Source organism: Heptranchias perlo, chromosome 34, assembly GCF_035084215.1.
Source record: "Heptranchias perlo isolate sHepPer1 chromosome 34, sHepPer1.hap1, whole genome shotgun sequence".
NCBI lineage: Eukaryota > Metazoa > Chordata > Chondrichthyes > Hexanchiformes > Hexanchidae > Heptranchias > Heptranchias perlo.
In genome coordinates, this window is record NC_090358.1 from 14,389,582 (window position 1) to 14,407,317 (window position 17,736).

Here is a 17,736-nt window from a genome sequence, read left to right on the forward strand (position 1 = left end):
TGCACTGGAATGATAGCCTAGATTTTGTGTTCAAGTCTCTGAAGTGGGATTTGAACTCTCAACCTTCTGACTAATAGGCAAGAGTGCTATCACTGAGCCAAAGCTAGTACCTAATAATTTTATTCAATAATATAGAAAGCACATCCTTGCCTTTATATTCTAGGGCCTGATACCAAGCTAATGCAGAACAGTGGCCGCACCAAATTCAAACGAACGAGTATAGACCGACTGATGAATACTTTGGTGCTGTGGGTAAGTCATTAAATCCTTTAAAAGGTGTTTACCTGGTCACCCACAGGTATAAAGCACCTTTGCAGTTGCACACTAGAAATCTGATGTTGTATGGATCACTCAGATAGTATTGTTGAGTATCTACAATATCCATTATTGGGATCTCTGTTACTGAGATTGGATCACTAATAGAGTGATATTTCCTTACTTTACAGAAACTACAATTGCCTTCCAATTCTGTCAGTCCTATCATTACTAGAAGCTCTATCTATCATGACTGTGGAAACACAATCGAAATTGAGCACTGGAACATTTGCAATATCATGTAGATAGTTAATCAGTTTTCATTATGGTTAATAAGCCATTAGCTTTATTTAAATATAAAATAACTGCTACTAAACATTTGATATATTTTTGCTTTTTGGTTTATTACTTTACACACCTTTCCTTATTCGTTGCCTTCTTGGCTAGGGGAATGGGACAATCTTGGATGCATACCAGTGTGCAGCACTGCTAATGATGCTTGACTAAACAGTAGATAGGATAGTAGATAGTCTTCTGTGGAGCAGGACTGATGCGGCTACATTCAGAGTCCAGTGCTCTGCTGCAAAAAATGCTGGGCCACACACACAATGGTACTTCAAAAAAGGAAAGGCTGCTCTCATTGCTCTTCTCTTCTGTGGTAACAATAATTCTCTCTTCAGATCTTCGGCTTTCTTGTGTGTATGGGAACCATATTAGCGATTGGAAATTCCATTTGGGAAAATGAAGTTGGTTTTCATTTCCACATTTACCTGCCCTGGGACGAGTGGATGAAAAATGCTATTTTTTCTGGATTTCTAAGTTTTTGGTCATACATAATTATCCTGAACACAGTTGTGCCGATCTCGCTGTATGTCAGGTGAGCTATTGTTATCAGAGAATTTTCAATAGGGAAGTTTTACTGAGGTTTTCTCTCGTGCCATTGCTTTTCATATAAAAATTTGTCGTTTGATGTTGATGCCAGAGAACATTCATACACATTTGAACATTTCTTACTGCTGTTTTTATGGTGTTGATAATAGTTTAACATATTTAAATTCAAAAATATTGCATTTTCCTGTTTTGATGTACAGTTTTTGTTTTCAGTTGTTGCTTGTTGCAAATATTGTATTATTTTCTTTTTCTTGATATCAATTTCTTTTTGACTTTGTGTTCATTTAAGTGTTGAAGTAATTCGACTTGGACATAGCTACTTCATAAACTGGGACCGGAAGATGTTTTATGCTAAGAAAAACACATCTGCTGAGGCACGAACCACAACGCTCAATGAAGAGCTAGGGCAAATAGAGTATATATTTTCTGACAAAACAGGAACACTTACTCAAAACATAATGATTTTCAACAAATGCTCAATTAATGGAAAAGCCTACGGTAAGTACTATACAGTTCTTAAATAATTTGCACTTTATCCTCATGGTTATTGGTTGCATTTAAAGGGAACGACAAGTCCAGGGGAGCCTTACTTATTCAGAAATTCCACTCCAACTCCACCCCTCCCCCAAAAAAAACCCAGCCATAATATTTTTCATGACCAAATGGAGATCCTTGAGTTGCGCCATCTTCTCTGCAAGGCATACTGCCAGTAGGGGTCACTGTAGAGCAACCCAGAGCAGGAACCCTGGCTGAAGATTGCTGCTGCCAATTCAGATCAGCGAACTCAGCACAGACTGCGGATTGAACCTTGGTCCTTCCTGGTCTGTATGGTTCAGAGTTAGACTCTTTACCTCGAAGCCTCTGGGGAGCCATGTTAATTATGTACAGGATATCTGATGGGAAAGTTTCAAATAACTACTTCTGTGCTTCACTGGTGAGGATCATCTTGCAATATAAATAGTCATGGTCACATGTGGGTTGTTCTGGTCATTCAGATATGTGGGTATTTGCACATTTATCCAATCCTTGGATGTACCTGTGATGTCAGAAATAGTCAGCTGTGGGAACAAAGACTATTCTTGACTGTCAGGCATCACAAGTAAAATTTTGCCACTACAGGTCAATGTCAGATGCTGTAATAAATAGAAGTCTTAATCCCAAATATAACTTGACTTGATTAAGCACAAGCCATAGAGTTTAGCGAGTGTCTCTAAATCTGACTGAAATAGTAAAGTGCCCTCCAAACTCTCAATAGTTTTTATTAGCAATTGAATAAAATTCAATGTCAATTTATTTTTTTTAAATTGAATAAAATAATCGACTGTGACGCAATCTGATTAATGAATAGATTGACTATTTTTCCCTCTTGTGGATTATAATTTGCTCATGGGACTTTCCTATCACATAGCAAATTATTTACTATCAACCATACATTTCACTGCAAAAAATATTCCCATCTGGTATAAATCCTGACCCTTCCCCTCATGAGAACATCACCACAGCTAGACATACTTGTGGGATGCTGCTTACCACAGTTTAAATTTCCCAAACTCCAAACCATAACAGTTACTAAAACAAAACTGAAATTTTAGTTTATTCAATATCTGTTTCCTTTTTGAATAAAACTTCATTTACATCAAACATAAATTTTATTAAGCTGATTACATCAATGAGCAGAAATTTTAATGAAGATTTTTAAAATTCTTATTTAGGAGACGCTTATGATGAGCTGGGACATAAAACCGAAATATCTGAGGTAGGAGTACAATAAAGAAAATGCTTGAACTTGAGTGGAGTCATTTGGATGCAATGTTGAATAGAATTTTCCAGATGTTTGTAGACTGTGAAATGCAATAATGTCGTCATATCATTAATCATATCTGCTGAAAAATCATTTTCCCATTGCCCAGCCTTAGCCTAAACTGTGATCTGACCTGGAACCTTCTCCCTGTTGCCCCTTCATACCCTGACTTTCATACCCACATCCATCCCAACCAGACCTCAACCTAAAACTCTGCTTCAGCTTCGATGTCAGCCTTGACCTGCACTCTCCACCCCGAAATGCCATCCCTACATCAAGCCGAGGTATTCTCCCGTGGTTTGGGTTCATCCTGATCCACCATCCCATACCAACCGAGGGGATTTAACTTCACAGTTTATATATTTACATTTGTTGTAACAAATAATACAATATTTATACTCGTGTAGATTTATATTCCATATATTTATAATTATACAGACACTGGTTAGTGGATACTTCAAGCTGATTCCACCCTGTCCACAAGTCAACGTCTTCCCTCAACAGGACCGTAGACTTATAACTTTGGACGTTTTCATATTGTCTCCTCCCTGACCCTGTTTCTGACCAGGACATGCCTATATAACCTTTGTGTTCATTCGCATGTGCGTTGTGGCTGCTGCTTCAGACCCAAGCCCATTACTTCCATCTCCCTTTTTTTTTCCTTCTAGGGCCTTCCTGTCCTGACTCCACCCCTTCCGTTCATACCACCTTTTCTTTCTCACCTCTTGGGTACTTTGCTCACCTTCATCCCTATCTAATTCATTACTACTCCTCTGCCTTCCTATTCACCTGCCTCCAACATAGGCGCGGATCCCCTTTTAATAAGTCCACAGCTACGCTCCATACCTCACAGAAACTGCAACTGCCTCATTTTTCTCCCTCACCGACCACCTTGTCCAGTGTTAATCTCACCAACTTCCTTCCCATCCTGCTCACCCCACCCACGCAGTTGTTAACCCACTCAAAATAAACTGATTAACAACTATATTAAATTGGTGTGGACAGGAATGAGAATGTGTTAACTAAAAATAACTCCAAACATTAGACCCAGTTGTGTTTTAATGTTTACACTAACAATCCATTGTTAGAAAATGCTGATTGTAGTAAATAGACTTTCTTTGGCACTCTTGTATTGAATTTTTGTGTTCAGCAGTTGGGGAATGTTAGTTCATGAGAGTGTAAAACTTTTGATTTTGGGCACCCATTGTCAATATCAAACACTCCGAGTCAAGTATAGCATGATTAAAGCTCGCTCTGTTCTGCCCCAATAATGTATCTCCACCTCAGCCTCAGAAGAGTACTTCCGCCTGCACCAAGATGATGTTTTTCCATTTCGCACTCCAAGTCTCATGAGTGAGATTGCTCCAGTTCCTCACTAATTAGCAGTTTTGTGCTGTGGGTCTGTACAAACCAGGAACTGGACTCAGACAAGCTAAGAATTTCACATAGGATCCTTACAGCCACCAGACAGGAGGAGGTTTTATCATCTTATCAGTCTGGACTGGATTTGAACCCAGGTCACCTACTGTACTACCCAGTCTCCCAGTAGACCGTGTACCAATGTTACTAATGTGTATCAGCTATTTAAAAAATAAAGTAATATTACATGACTAATATTGTTGATGTAATATGTGGTGGTCGATATATCATTTAATTGATATGTTTTTAGATCAGAAGTTACTCAGTATCACATTACCAATGGTCACGCTTTGCTTCTGTGATTTGTGGAAGTTTTGTTAACATTCATAACTTGTGTAGGAAATATCAACGCTGCTTCCTATAGACTTAAATTTCCCAAGTGAAGCATTAAACAACTTCTACTAATTGCAGAACTTGTGAGTGAAGTTTAAGTGTTGGCAACTCTGATTAATGCAAGTACAATATAAAAGAAGGGTGCACAGATCCGTGTAATGTTTTGATACACAGAACACACCAAAACGGCCTGATGTTTGCTGACTGAGATTTGGTCACCTGTTCTGGTAACACAATAGAAATTTCAAATGAAAGTCAGCATTATTAAAACATACAAATATTAATAAATTGTAAAATGCTTTATTTACAAACTGGGATAAGTGTGTGAATAGGATAATTTAGTCATTGCTATAGTTTTGATTAATGTAAATTTTAACAGTCCATGTAACAGTGATGCATTATTAATGTTTGTTTATGTAATTATAGTGTATTAAATGCACAATTCTCAAGGTCAAAAACTGGTAATACAAATTCATCAAATAAAAGCCTCAAGGAACCTTAATACATTCACATGTACCTTGTGTAGTCCGAATGAATAACTAGCAGCAAATCCAGTTTATATTTAATTCAGGGATAGCCTGAGTGATCATAGTGCATGTAACCTAATCAAAATGTAATCTAAAATTTACCTTAATTCATTCTGTCCATATTATTGGTTAAATTGTTTTCTTTGATGCAAATGTCCCTTTGGGAATAATTGCCATAAGTTGTTTGAGCCCAATTCCGTGGGCTCAAAAGTTGATTTTAATGAATAAGGTTTTAATTTGAACTTTATTAGCAAAAAAACTGTGATTAAAACGTGTGTTTTCAATATTGAAGTTTTAATCATTTCTGTCCTGTAATAATGTTGGAATTTTTCATGTTATTGTAAATAACATGGAAGAATATTTGTCATAATAGTTTGGTTGATAAGTGAGCCATACAGACCAAGAAGAAAAAAATTGCATTTATATAGAGCTATTCACATCCTCAGAATGTCCCAAAGTGTGTCACAGCCAATAAATTACTTTTGAAGTGTAGTCACTTGTTAAGGCAAACACGGCAGCCAATTTGCGCACAGCACAGTCCCACAATGAGACAAATGACCAGTTAATCTGTTTTGGTGGTGGCGTTTGAAGGATAAATGTTGGTCAGGACACTAGGAGAACTCAGGAAGATTCCAAGTTCAATCTTTGGGCTATGATGAGTTAGCTGATGCCATTCAGATGGGATTATGTAAACTGGCTCATTTGGAGAAAAAGATCAGTGCAGACTTTATAGGCTAAATGGTCTTTTTCTGTGCTGTAACATATAAAGCACACAACCTTAACATATCCAATGTAAAGTTACCAGCACCATATTAAATGACTCTTCACTCTGATGTCTTTGCTGTTGATGGTCACATTTTTTATCATTTAAGATTAATGTTGTAGATAACAATTTTTGGAACATGTACTTTAGGTTTGTGATTAACTGAAACCCAAACAAGTTGAGAAATGCTAAGTTCAACTTTGGATATAAAGAGGAATGTCTCAGACCAACGACAAACTCAAAGTACAAACCCCTGACCAGCTTAAAATAAGATTTTAGGGACTTGCTGTCATTCAAAAATGTAGAGCAGGTGTGGTGATGTGTTAATTTTACTCTCTTATTTTTGTAGCCTCACTTGTTTTCTCTTTAATTTATAGAAAACTCTCCCTGTGGATTTTTCATTCAACACTTTAGCAGATAAGAAGTTCAAGTTTTACGATGCCAGTCTGGTGGAAGCTATAAAACTGGGTGATCCATCAGTGCACGAGTTTTTCAGGTTGCTTTCACTCTGCCATACGGTCATGTCAGAGGAAAAGAACGAAGGTAACATTAAAAACTGCAAGCAGGAAAACAAAGCCAGCTTTCCTTAGAGTGTGCAACATCTGTAAAAGATAGTTTTTGCTTTAATGGTCGTGCAACATCACCATAGCATGTGTAGTTTGAACTTCTTGGCATGAACAAAAAAAATTTTGAGATTCAGGCCCGAGGTAAACTAGGTGAGATTTGACAATAACCATTCTACAGCTAAAATGGAAAAATCTATTTAACTGCGTGTGCACAAAATTTATGCAGTTTTTTTTCACAGTATGAAATACTAAATTGTGGGATGACCTTTTATTTGAATATCTTCTACTGCTTTGCCAGAAATAAATGAATGTATATCTGACACAAGTCTGCAGTCATGGTTTTCATTAGCTGGCACTGTATGAGATTTAAGCTCAGGGGCCCAGATTTAATGAGGATGAGCTGTGTTGCATTACTGCAACTGATTCTGTTTTAATGGCTTTTGCCAATTTAAGACAGCTGAGCACTGATTACAATCCAGCCCCAGCGAGCTGTGCTGCTGGACTATTAGCATGCTGAATTTTGCAAAACTGTTTTAACTCCATGGTGACCCAGTGACACGAGACCATGCATCTCCTGACTGAAGGTCTAAGTCTCGAGACCCCCGGGCTGCTTCTCCCTCAGAAATGCTTAACTCACGTTTTCGGCCTGGCCATCGGATGGAAAGCTAATCTAGTTCTGTTCATGCTACTTGCTGTGCTTCCTGCTTACACATGGTGTATTACAAATGGTCACAGAGAGGGGCTCAGCCTGGACTGTCCTCCTTTTTATTAGGTATGTGGTGATACTAGGCCTGAGGGATAGGGGAAATCAAAGTTTTAAAAAAAAAATTGAAGTAGCCTATTTGCTCCATTTATCTTGCACTGGGTTTATCTTTGAACCACTTCATTATCACCAATGTGATTACAGTTTACGATATGAGAAGATTCTAAAGCTTGAGGATAATTGCTCATGATGTTATAATGATCATACTGATCACCTTTACATAAACCTCACATCATGGTTCAAAAATATAGTCCACCCAGAATTCTAGGTGACAGTAATAGCAAGTGAGCACTTAATGTATTCATAAGGCATTTGTCTGCCTGCTGTTTTATTACAGACTATAACCCCTTTATTTTAAATGGGTTAATGCCGCTGCTAAAATGGTGGACAAAGGATTGTTTTATGATTATGTGAAGCATTCATCTGATATTACCACCTAGAATTTTATGTGGTTTATTCTTTTAAAATGTGATAGGTTTATATAAAAATGAGCAGTATGAAGATTATAGAATCATAGAAAGTTACAGCACGGAAGGAGGTCATTCCGCCCATCGAGTTGGATAAACTGGTAGCACTATAAACAATTATTCACAATCTTTAGACCTCAACAATCTATTCATTCCACAACATCCATTCTACTCTTGCATCAAAGTTGCCATCTGATGATTCAATATTTTTAGCACGAAATTCCCATTTTGTATTATTGACTTCCTTAATTCAAATTATTGGATAATTTAATTTTGTGTTAACAATGACTTAAAATTCTCAGGAGTAGACTGTCTAAATAAACCATTGTTTTTTGTTTAAAATGACAGTCCAATGTGAAGCATAGATAACCAGCTCTTGATTTTGTTTCCAGGTGAACTTCTTTACCTAGCCCAGTCACCTGACGAAGGAGCGTTAGTCACAGCTGCAAGAAACTTTGGTTTTGTTTTTCGGTCCCGTACCCCAGAGACCATCACCGTGCATGAAATGGGCAAACCTGTCGTGTATCAATTGCTGGCCATTTTGGATTTTAACAATGTGCGAAAGAGGATGTCAGTGATAGGTGTGTTGAGCACATAAACAAATTATAATCTCTTGTACATTCATTTGTTCCGTTTCAATTTCATCTTTTAGAACAACAGAAGTGATTTGAATGAAATTTAAGTTTGCCTGTGTTTATTTTTTTTTAAACATTGAAATTTTTACTGGTGACTTGAAATTGTCTTGTGTTTTAGTTAGAAATCCTGAAGGACAAATAAGACTTTACTCAAAGGGAGCAGATACCATTTTGTTTGAAAGACTGCATCCATCTAATGAAGAGTTGATGTATGTGACCACAGACCAACTCAGTGTAAGTGCCTCTTTTGTTCTTTATATGTCTTTATTAGTTATCGGGTTAGGTTAATGAAAAACATGATTATGATCAACCATGACCTGATAAGACATTGTCGCAATAAAACCAATGTTGTTTAATGTTCTTGGATTCTGCATTCATTTATAGCCTACTTTTTTTTTAAACTAATAATTCTACGTAGAAACTCCTTTGTAATATACAGGATTTGGGAACGATAGGGCCTATGTTCGTTAGCGCCCTGTAGGGGGTGGTGGTGTGTGTCAGCTTCACCTCTGACTTCTGAGCGGTTCGAATCGCTCCCACTCCCTGGGTTCTAGACCTTGGACTTATTTGGGGGTTGTGACAAAGTGCAGCAGACAACCGGTTTTGGTGTAAGAAAAACTGGGTTTATTGAAGTCACAAATGAACTTATAACATTAGGATTACACTGAGATTATACAGACCTACAAAAGTACACTTAGTTAAGAATGGGGAACACACGGCATAACGAGGGAAAATCACACTACTAATCCCCTTACCCTTGTCCCACCCCCAAAACCTAACTAAATTGAACTAGGAGAGGTCAGGGATCATGCTCACCAACCAGGGTTCCTTGACAGTTCGAAATCCAGCCAGGTAAGCCGGTTGCAGTTTTGGGGTACGCTCTTTGTGTCCTTTGGGGCCTGCCGTCCCCACGTGGTCCTGGTCTGTGGAATCTGCGAAGGTTCTTCAGTTGGGTGGAGTCCGCTGATGCGGTAAGGCGCGGTTGTGGGTGGTCGATCTTCATGGAGGGCTGTGGTTGCTGCCTTGTTGTCTTCGGTTGAGACTGCCACACCATGCCCCTCGCCGTGATGTTGCCTGCGGGCCTGCAAACCTCCGGATCTCCTTCCTCCGCTTAGCTCAGCTATCTCTCCCTGCTTAAACTCTGCTTCAACTGCTTAAAACCTGCCCCCTTTGTAACTGGTGGCCCAGTTATACTGTTTTTTTCAAATTTCTTATATGAGCGCCAAATCAAGGTTAGTTCTTTGTCTGATTTAGGTGGGCTTCTTCAGCTGATTATAGTTTTTCGCCTTAACTGGTTTTGGGGTGGTTGTCTCGTTGTTTTTAATGGGCTTGCATAATTTTTATCTTTGCCTTCCTGCCCCTGTAACCAGTCTTGAACTGAAAGCCATTGTATATGTGAAGTCTTGATGGCTTGCATAATTACTTGATTGCTGCCTTCCTGCCTTAGTAGTGATTATTTATGCAAGGTTTTGATGGGCTTTAGTTTCATGTAAGATGAAGTCTTTCTCTGGGTTGATTGTTTTAAAGGGAAGAATGCGTATTCTGTCTCCTCTAGTTGTCTGATTTCAGGCAACAATCCACACTGCACCCAACAAGCCCGGGCATGTCAAGTCCCAGGCCCTCATGGGCCTAACCTCCTGTCTGCAGGGTTCTACATTTAACCCAGCAGTTGGGTCCTCTGCCATAAAAGTCCAAAAGTCATATGTCCTTGTTGATGATATGTAAAATGTGGGAATTTTGAGAACCCTTCAGCCCCAAACCGGGCACGATTCTGGCAGTGACACGTGCCAGAATGGAAAGGCCCAAGGATCGTACTAAATTTGTCCTCGGCCCTTTCCATTCTGGCACACCGTCGCTGCCAGAAATGCGCCCGGTTTGTGCCGCTAACGAATTTAGACCATGTCGGGGCCTAACAAATTTCGGACGGCGCAGAGGCCCACAGGTAAGTTCAGGGGGAGTGGAGGTAATTGGGAAGTGAGGGCATGCCAGCCAGAGAGTCAAACTCTCACGCAAAGCAGCTACCGTGAGTGTTTGGGTGAGTGTTTGACTTTATGGACAATCTTTACTTTGTTCTGAATTGCAGGACCTTATGGAAACAAAGGAGCAAATGTTACTGTTGAGTGGAACCATGGTAAATGGGTCTCCGAGCAATAACAAATCACGTCAACTAGCATTCTTAGTGTTGCTCCTTAGAATTGTTTTACTGATCACAACGCAGCATAGGATTCCTAAGGTTTTATTGCTGTTTTGTCCGTTATTATTATTGCTGCTGTGAGTTTGGAGGAAATGACCCTCATTAAAACTTTATGCCCCATTTGTTTCCTAGAGCCTATCATACTGTGTTCCGGAGATGAGCTTTTTAAAAATAAAAATATTAAAATGGCAGTACTAATCTTCATGTCATCACCGAAATAAAATATTTTGCACTAAGAATTTCACTGGGCATCAACCAGTAGAAATAATCCAAATAACATTTTGCAGGAGGAGTGATTGTGGGGGATGGTGGAGGGATTGGTGTTTCGATCATCCAACTCTTACCAGATGATCATGGAGTATCTTTTTTAAAAAAAAAATCTGAACAGCTTTAGTGATTCTTGTAAAATATGATTTTAGATTGTCTGGCAGCATTCTCGACAAGTAACCTGGAAGAGAATGCCATTCAATTTTTTTTTTAAATTGTTGAACTATTCACAACATTTGGTGTGTGAGGGGAGGGAGGCTGTATTATGAGGCCTGTCTGCACATCAGTTAATGCTAAATAAGGTTTAAGTTAATAATCATTTCATTAGGGTGGGTACCTAATAACCTTAGCCAAGGCCTGGGAATAAGCCAGTCTTTACACAATGCAAGGAGGATCAAAATCAGACCCCAATAACTACAAACCAGTACCTCTATCTCTATCTCCAATCATATCAGAGGTCACCACAGTGAATGAGAAACTGTTAGAACATGCTATCTGGCTTTGCAGCAAATTGATCAGCCTCTGTCTCTTACAGTATGGAACAAAGTGATCTTCTCAAGCCCCAACATGAAATCAGTCACCTTCGATATTTCTGGACTCTCTGATAGGGCACTGTCTTGGGTTATTAAGTTGGCCCCATCAGCATGTTTGATGAGCTGCTTAACTGGGCATATCACATACTCAAAGATTGCCACCATTCGGCTATTATGATTGGACATTTGTCATCTTATTGGAACACCTACATGGGTCATCAAGGAGATGTGTCTGACCAAACACCCTACTCTTCAAAATTTTCAATGAAATGCACCAGGTTGTTAATGCCTTTGCTGATAAAGTTGCTGTCTACAGATTGGCAGGAAGTGAATCAATGTAGGCAGATATAGACAGGCTGTAGGTATATGAATGGTGTGTTAGATTCAGTGCTGAGAAGACAAGTCAATAACTGTCAGGAAAGATTGACAGTGATGTTATCTACCCACCTCAACTCTACAAGCAGAACACATTCTCTTCAGTTACAAACTACTTTCTTGGTAATTGCATCTGAACTATACTCAGGTGAGGAAATGGAGATTACTAACTAGAAAAACTGGTAGCTAAGTGAGAATCGTTGACAAATTTTCTACTTTTTGTCACTTTTGATAACTTTATATGTTCTGCAAGACCTATACCCTTATTGGATAATATTGCACCGTTTTAGTGGGCTGCAGAGAAAACACATTACTTCTTGTCTGTGACTCAGTACAGTCCAAAGCTTCAGAGACCAGTGGATCTGATGAGATGATCTACTCCATGATGGAGTCAACCTTGCACAACATTGGCGAGAGATCCATCTTCTACAGAATCACAAGTGGAACAGAATACAAGAATTGTTTATGCTTATGCTTATCCCAGACCCCCAGTGTTTGTGGTAGCGAGACAAGAGATGCTGCAGCTGGACCTGAAGATTCTACATCAGAGGGTTGCGAATCTTTGGAATTCTCTACCCCAGAGGACTGTGGATGCTGAGTCATTGAGTATATTTAAGGCTGAGATTGATAGATTTTTGGAGTCTAGGGGAATCAAGGGATATGGGGATCAGGCAGAAAAGTGGAGTTGAGGCCAAAGATCATCCATGATTTTGTTGAATGGCGAAGCGGGCTCAGGGGGCCATATGGCCTACTCCTGCTCCTATTTCCTATGTTCTTATCAATTCAACAAGTTCCCACAGCAAGACGTTGAGAGACTTTGCAACCCATCACACCAGCCTATGGACCTCCCACACACTGTTACTTTGATCCAGAAGTTAGCTATTGCTTCTGGATTCAGGTTTATTGGGGCAAGTGTTATGCAATGGAAAATCTGCAACTTCCCAATTTGTACCTCGATATGATTCTCCAATTCATACAGCAGTGTGTGAATTGTCAATGCCTTCTCCTTGGTGCTTGTCTTAGCATTTTACTGAACAATGTTAGTGCCGTTCTCGTATCAGGAATTGCATATTTTTTCAAAGTTGAGTTTGTTTTGAACATCATAAAACAATATTAAACACTGTAGGTGATTTATAAATAGCTGCTGCAACATACACACATACATATATACACACCAAGATCCCCCAATTACTATAGTAAGTTCATAGCAGGCTTGATTTGCTACCGTGTTTTTAATATTAACACAAATGCAATATACGATCTGTTTGAAATTACTGTTTGCTCTGAGCAATGCAACTGCTTTAAGATATTTTGGTAATGTGGCATTCGCTGAGCAATGACTGTGCAATTGTTGATAATGGCTTTTGCTTTTCATGAACAAAATTGATTACAATATGTTCTAGCAGGTTGATAAGGTATGATTTGAGTATTAGACACTAAATAATCTTTACTTTCCTGCATTATTAGAACAAATATATTTATCCCTAAAGGCAATAAAAGTACTCCAAAGATGATTCACATGAACTAGTATAAAATGGCCCAAACAGAATTAGATTAATATTCTCTTTACATTGATTGAATTCACATTTTATGACGGATGTAATGTCATTTCCATTATATTCTCAAGATAATTTGTGATCTCTAATGTAATTGGAATCCAATACAGCAGTATATTTTACAAACTAATTAAAGGAAGCTTGAATTATACTGAATTACCTTGTAATCCTTAACTGATACAAAGACTGATTTCTGTGCAGTTACTGGTGTCTGTGTCACTTCTTCTGACCACGTGTTATGCTGTGGTAGTGCTGTTCAGAGGCACCCTGGGAGCAGTCTTTCTGTGCAGTTCACTCTCTGATGGGTCTCATGAAATGAATATTTTGACCCGCAGGCACAAATACATTTACTAGCTCCTTTAAACTGTGCTCTTGTTACTTCAATATGGCACCCATCCATCAGTACATAATATTTCTGACATTTTATTAGAAGGGACTTGAAATCTCATGGGATTTCACACTTTTGCATTGCCTCTGGTAGGGCAAAGCAGATGCTTAGGAGAAAAAGGGGTGACATCAGTGGTATATGTTTTTTCACAGTTTCGTGCTGTCATGAGGGAATCCTAATGTTATAAAACATGGAAGATCCATTCATTGCACTAACAAGTAACTTATTAAATTAGAACATGAATTTACTTATTATTCAGAATCCATCTTTGTGAAACATGAATGGTGTATCAGTTGCGTTAGTATGAGACTGTTCAAATCTCTAACACTCTCTTCCTTTGCTGATGCCAAAGGACCAGTTCATACATATTAATTTTCTGCCGGCGGTATTCATTTATTGCTGAGACCTAAATATGGTCTACTGCAGACAGGGGAGAGTTATCCATGCCAATATGAAGCAAGGGCCCAAGTGCAATTGCCAGTAATTTGGAGGACATCATTTAAACCAACCTCAAGGGAAGAATTTTAATTCACTGATGTGGTGAAAAGGGCTATTTTCTTTTCTATTGTTGATGCACTCCAAAGGTGTGCTCTGAGTTAACAAGTCATCCTTGATGGGCAGCAGGAAGTAGTTTGGCTGTTCCTTGGTTAATCTGTGATAAATCTTTTACAGCTCTATAGGAACTTCTCTCTCCTGTGCAATCATTTTCAGAGATGTCATCTTAGGACTGAGATATTAAACCAAGGCCCTATGTCCCTGTTCCAAATGGTTCTAGGTAGAAGTTAAAGGTCGGCATGCTTCAAAGTAAGGTAGAGAGTTCTCCCTGTGTACAAGCCAACATTCTCAACCAAAAGCAGATTAACTGGTCACTTATCCCTTGCTGTTTGTGGGATCTTGCTGTGGACAAAATGGTTTCTGTGTTTTCCTGCATAATGATAGTCATTGCACTTCATTGTATATGAAGCACTTGAAGCCTTTCCTGAAAGATGCAAAAGAGCATTACATAAATGTTTTCCTTTCCTTTCTCCTCTCTCCTCTCTGCTGTGCTTTCCCATCCCACCAATTCTCAACCCATTCCTCTCCCCTCCCTGGAATTCAAACTCAATTCTCCCAGTTGTAAATGCAGCAGTCTAAAATTAACTACCAGCTGCCCCATAAAGTATAATGAATTCATTCTGCTTTTAAGAGAATGCTGAATTAATTCTTAACGTGGTATTTTGCACAGGAATTTGCAGGGGAAGGGCTGCGAACATTAGTGCTTGCCTACAAAGATCTGGATGAAGCTTACTTTGATAAGTGGCAAAAGATGCACCATCATGCCAGCACTTCTCTTGATAACAGAGATGAACAACTTGCTGCAGTGTATGAAGAAATTGAACAGGACATGATGGTACGACCATGTAGAAGGTTAATTTGTCACATTCCAGTTAACTACAACACCTGAATTATGCATGATGATTGTGATTTACGAAATTTAAGCCAGACATTTTATATAAGTGACCACACTCATATCACAATACAGTGCTTATCACATTGTTTTGACAATTGTCTTCCACAATGATTCTGTTTACTACAATTTAAGTGACACTTTTGGGTAAAATTTTCAAAATTTTAAGAGCACTTGATCTTCAATTTTATGCTAGATTTCTTAAGAAAGCAAACAATATTTTACAATGCAGATAGTTTGAAGATACTTTATAATTAATTACAAAGTGTGAACCTTTCCATTCATTCATTTTGGAAAATAACATAGAAGAAACTTTGAAACTGCAAAACATCTAATCATCTTGAAGTCTGTAAAATACTAATCAGTATTCTCTCTGCAAAAGTTTCATAGAAATGCAATATTAATTTGTAACTTTTTCATTAATTGTGTACGTAACTCTGTTTAGTTATTAGGTGCCACTGCAATAGAAGACAAATTACAGGAAGGAGTTTCTGAAACAATTGCCAACCTGACCCTAGCCAATATTAAGATTTGGGTCCTTACTGGAGACAAGCAAGGTATCGTAAATGGTGAACTCTTCATTTTACGAAAGATTATTTTAATTTTTGCTTTCTACACAACGAAGCCTATTGCATTTAATCGGTTTTTATTCTCCAAGGTAATTACGGTTTACAAGAAGTATGTAAATCAGAAATGGATGGGGTAAAATGAAGTGGTTGGTTAAGCAAAGGCTTCTCCACTTGCATTTGATTTTTAGGACCCAACAAAATATCTTTTGCTGGTTGACTGATTATCAATTAACGTTTGGAAGACAGGTGCTTAGAATCCTTTCATCATTTGCAAATGCACTACTTCAGTTCAGAAAGCTCATATAAAAAAGCTGCTATTTTTTAATATTAAAATATTCAGTGGTCTTTGAAATGACACAAAATCCGCTTGAGCTATATTTACAATACGCAGGTTTTCAGTTTTACAAGATAGTTTGAGATTCTGCTATCAAGGACAAGACTGAATAACTGATTTTGCGTTACTTTACCCATATCCTTACGAACAAGTGAACAATAACGGAGAGGAAAAGACCCTCTGGGTCCATCCAGCCTGTCCCCCACAATCTTGATACCTTGTGTATCACAATAATATACACTCCCCACCCCACATCATGTGATCTGGGAGAGGCGAAAAACCAGATTAAAAACCCAGGCCAATTTTGGGGGGGAAAAGTCTGGGAAATTCCTCTTTGAGCCCTTTGACGATCAAAACTAATCCAGGAGATCACTCAGGCCCTGATAATTCTATGCATTACATTACATTACATTACCTACCTTTTGTAAGAGGTGATCTCCGCCCCAGGCAGAAACAGGTCCAGCTCTCACTTGAAGGAATTCAATGAATTGGTGTCCACCGCACGAGCCAGCAGTGTGTTCCAGAGGTCAACTATTCTCTGGGAAAAGAACCACCTCCTGACATCTAACCTTGATCTGGCCTTAGTCAACTTAAAATTGTGAACCCTGGTCCTCCCTAACATAATTAACTTATCCTCTAGTTTCTTCTCCTATCTCTCCTCATGCTGTCTCTGAGTTCATCTTGTCCATGAGACCCACTTCCTGCTCTCATGACCCAGTACCCACTAAACTTCCCTTCCTGGCTCTCGTGCTAGCTGACATTGTAAATGGTTTCCTCTCCTCAGATACTGTCCCCGTCTCTTTCAAAACAGCCGTCATCAACTCCCTCCTCGAAAGAACTCGCCCTCAACCCCTCTGCCCTTGCAAACTACTGCCCAATCTTCAACCCTCCCTTACTTCTCAAGCCCGTGAACATGTTATCGCCTCTCAAATCTGGACCCATCGTTCCTGCAGCTCCATGTTTGAACCTTTCCAATCAAATTTTCGCCCCACCACAGCATTGAAATGGCCCTAATCAAAGTCATTCTCTGTGACTATGACCATGGTGCACTTGTCCTTTTCCACCTCTCTGCAGCCTTTGGCATGGCCAACCTCACCATCCTTATCCAATGCCTCTCCTCCATAGTCCAGCTGAGTGGGACTGCCCTCGCCTAATTCCACTTTTACCAATCCAATCACAGCCAGAGCATCTCCAGCAATGGATTCTTTTCTCATCCCCATACCATTACCTCCTGGAGTCTCCCAAGGATCTATCCTTGGCCACTTCCTATTTCTCATATACGTGCTGCCCCTTGACGACATCATCCGCAGACCAGGCATCAGGTTCCACATGTACGCTGACAACACCCAGCTCTACGTCTCCACCATCTTTTCTCAGCCTCTCCGCTACCTCTGTGACGTCAGTTAGCTTGTCCTACGTGAGCTGCAATTTCCTTCAGTTAAGCATTGGGAAGATCAAAGCCATTATCTTTGCGCCCTACTTTAAATGGCCTATATAAATGCACATCATTGTTGTTGTACCTTATTTGTCAAAGAAATTATCATGCAAAACTTAAACTCAAGAATAGCAAATTAATGCAAATGAGAAGTAAAACAGAAATTGCTGGAAATGCACAGCAGGTCTGTCGAGATCTGAAAAGAGAAACAGCAGGTT

At 39.1% G+C, this 17,736-nt stretch overlaps 1 protein-coding gene across 8 annotated transcripts in view; it reads left to right on the plus strand.

Moving 5' to 3' along the window:
* Window positions 1-17,736, plus strand: part of atp8b4 (ATPase phospholipid transporting 8B4) — a 185,623-nt gene that overhangs the window by 137,142 nt on the left and 30,745 nt on the right. For 7 of the 8 annotated variants that reach the window (XM_067971470.1, XM_067971468.1, XM_067971471.1 and 4 more), the window contains 9 exons: window positions 164-252; window positions 936-1,132; window positions 1,436-1,644; window positions 2,859-2,902; window positions 6,367-6,532; window positions 8,178-8,366; window positions 8,539-8,654; window positions 14,959-15,123; window positions 15,626-15,737. In XM_067971470.1, coding sequence (XP_067827571.1) covers window positions 164-252; window positions 936-1,132; window positions 1,436-1,644; window positions 2,859-2,902; window positions 6,367-6,532; window positions 8,178-8,366; window positions 8,539-8,654; window positions 14,959-15,123; window positions 15,626-15,737 — 1,287 coding nt within the window. The remainder of the gene's footprint in view (window positions 1-163; window positions 253-935; window positions 1,133-1,435; window positions 1,645-2,858; window positions 2,903-6,366; window positions 6,533-8,177; window positions 8,367-8,538; window positions 8,655-14,958; window positions 15,124-15,625; window positions 15,738-17,736) is intronic. The other variant, XM_067971474.1, reaches the window with a different exon arrangement.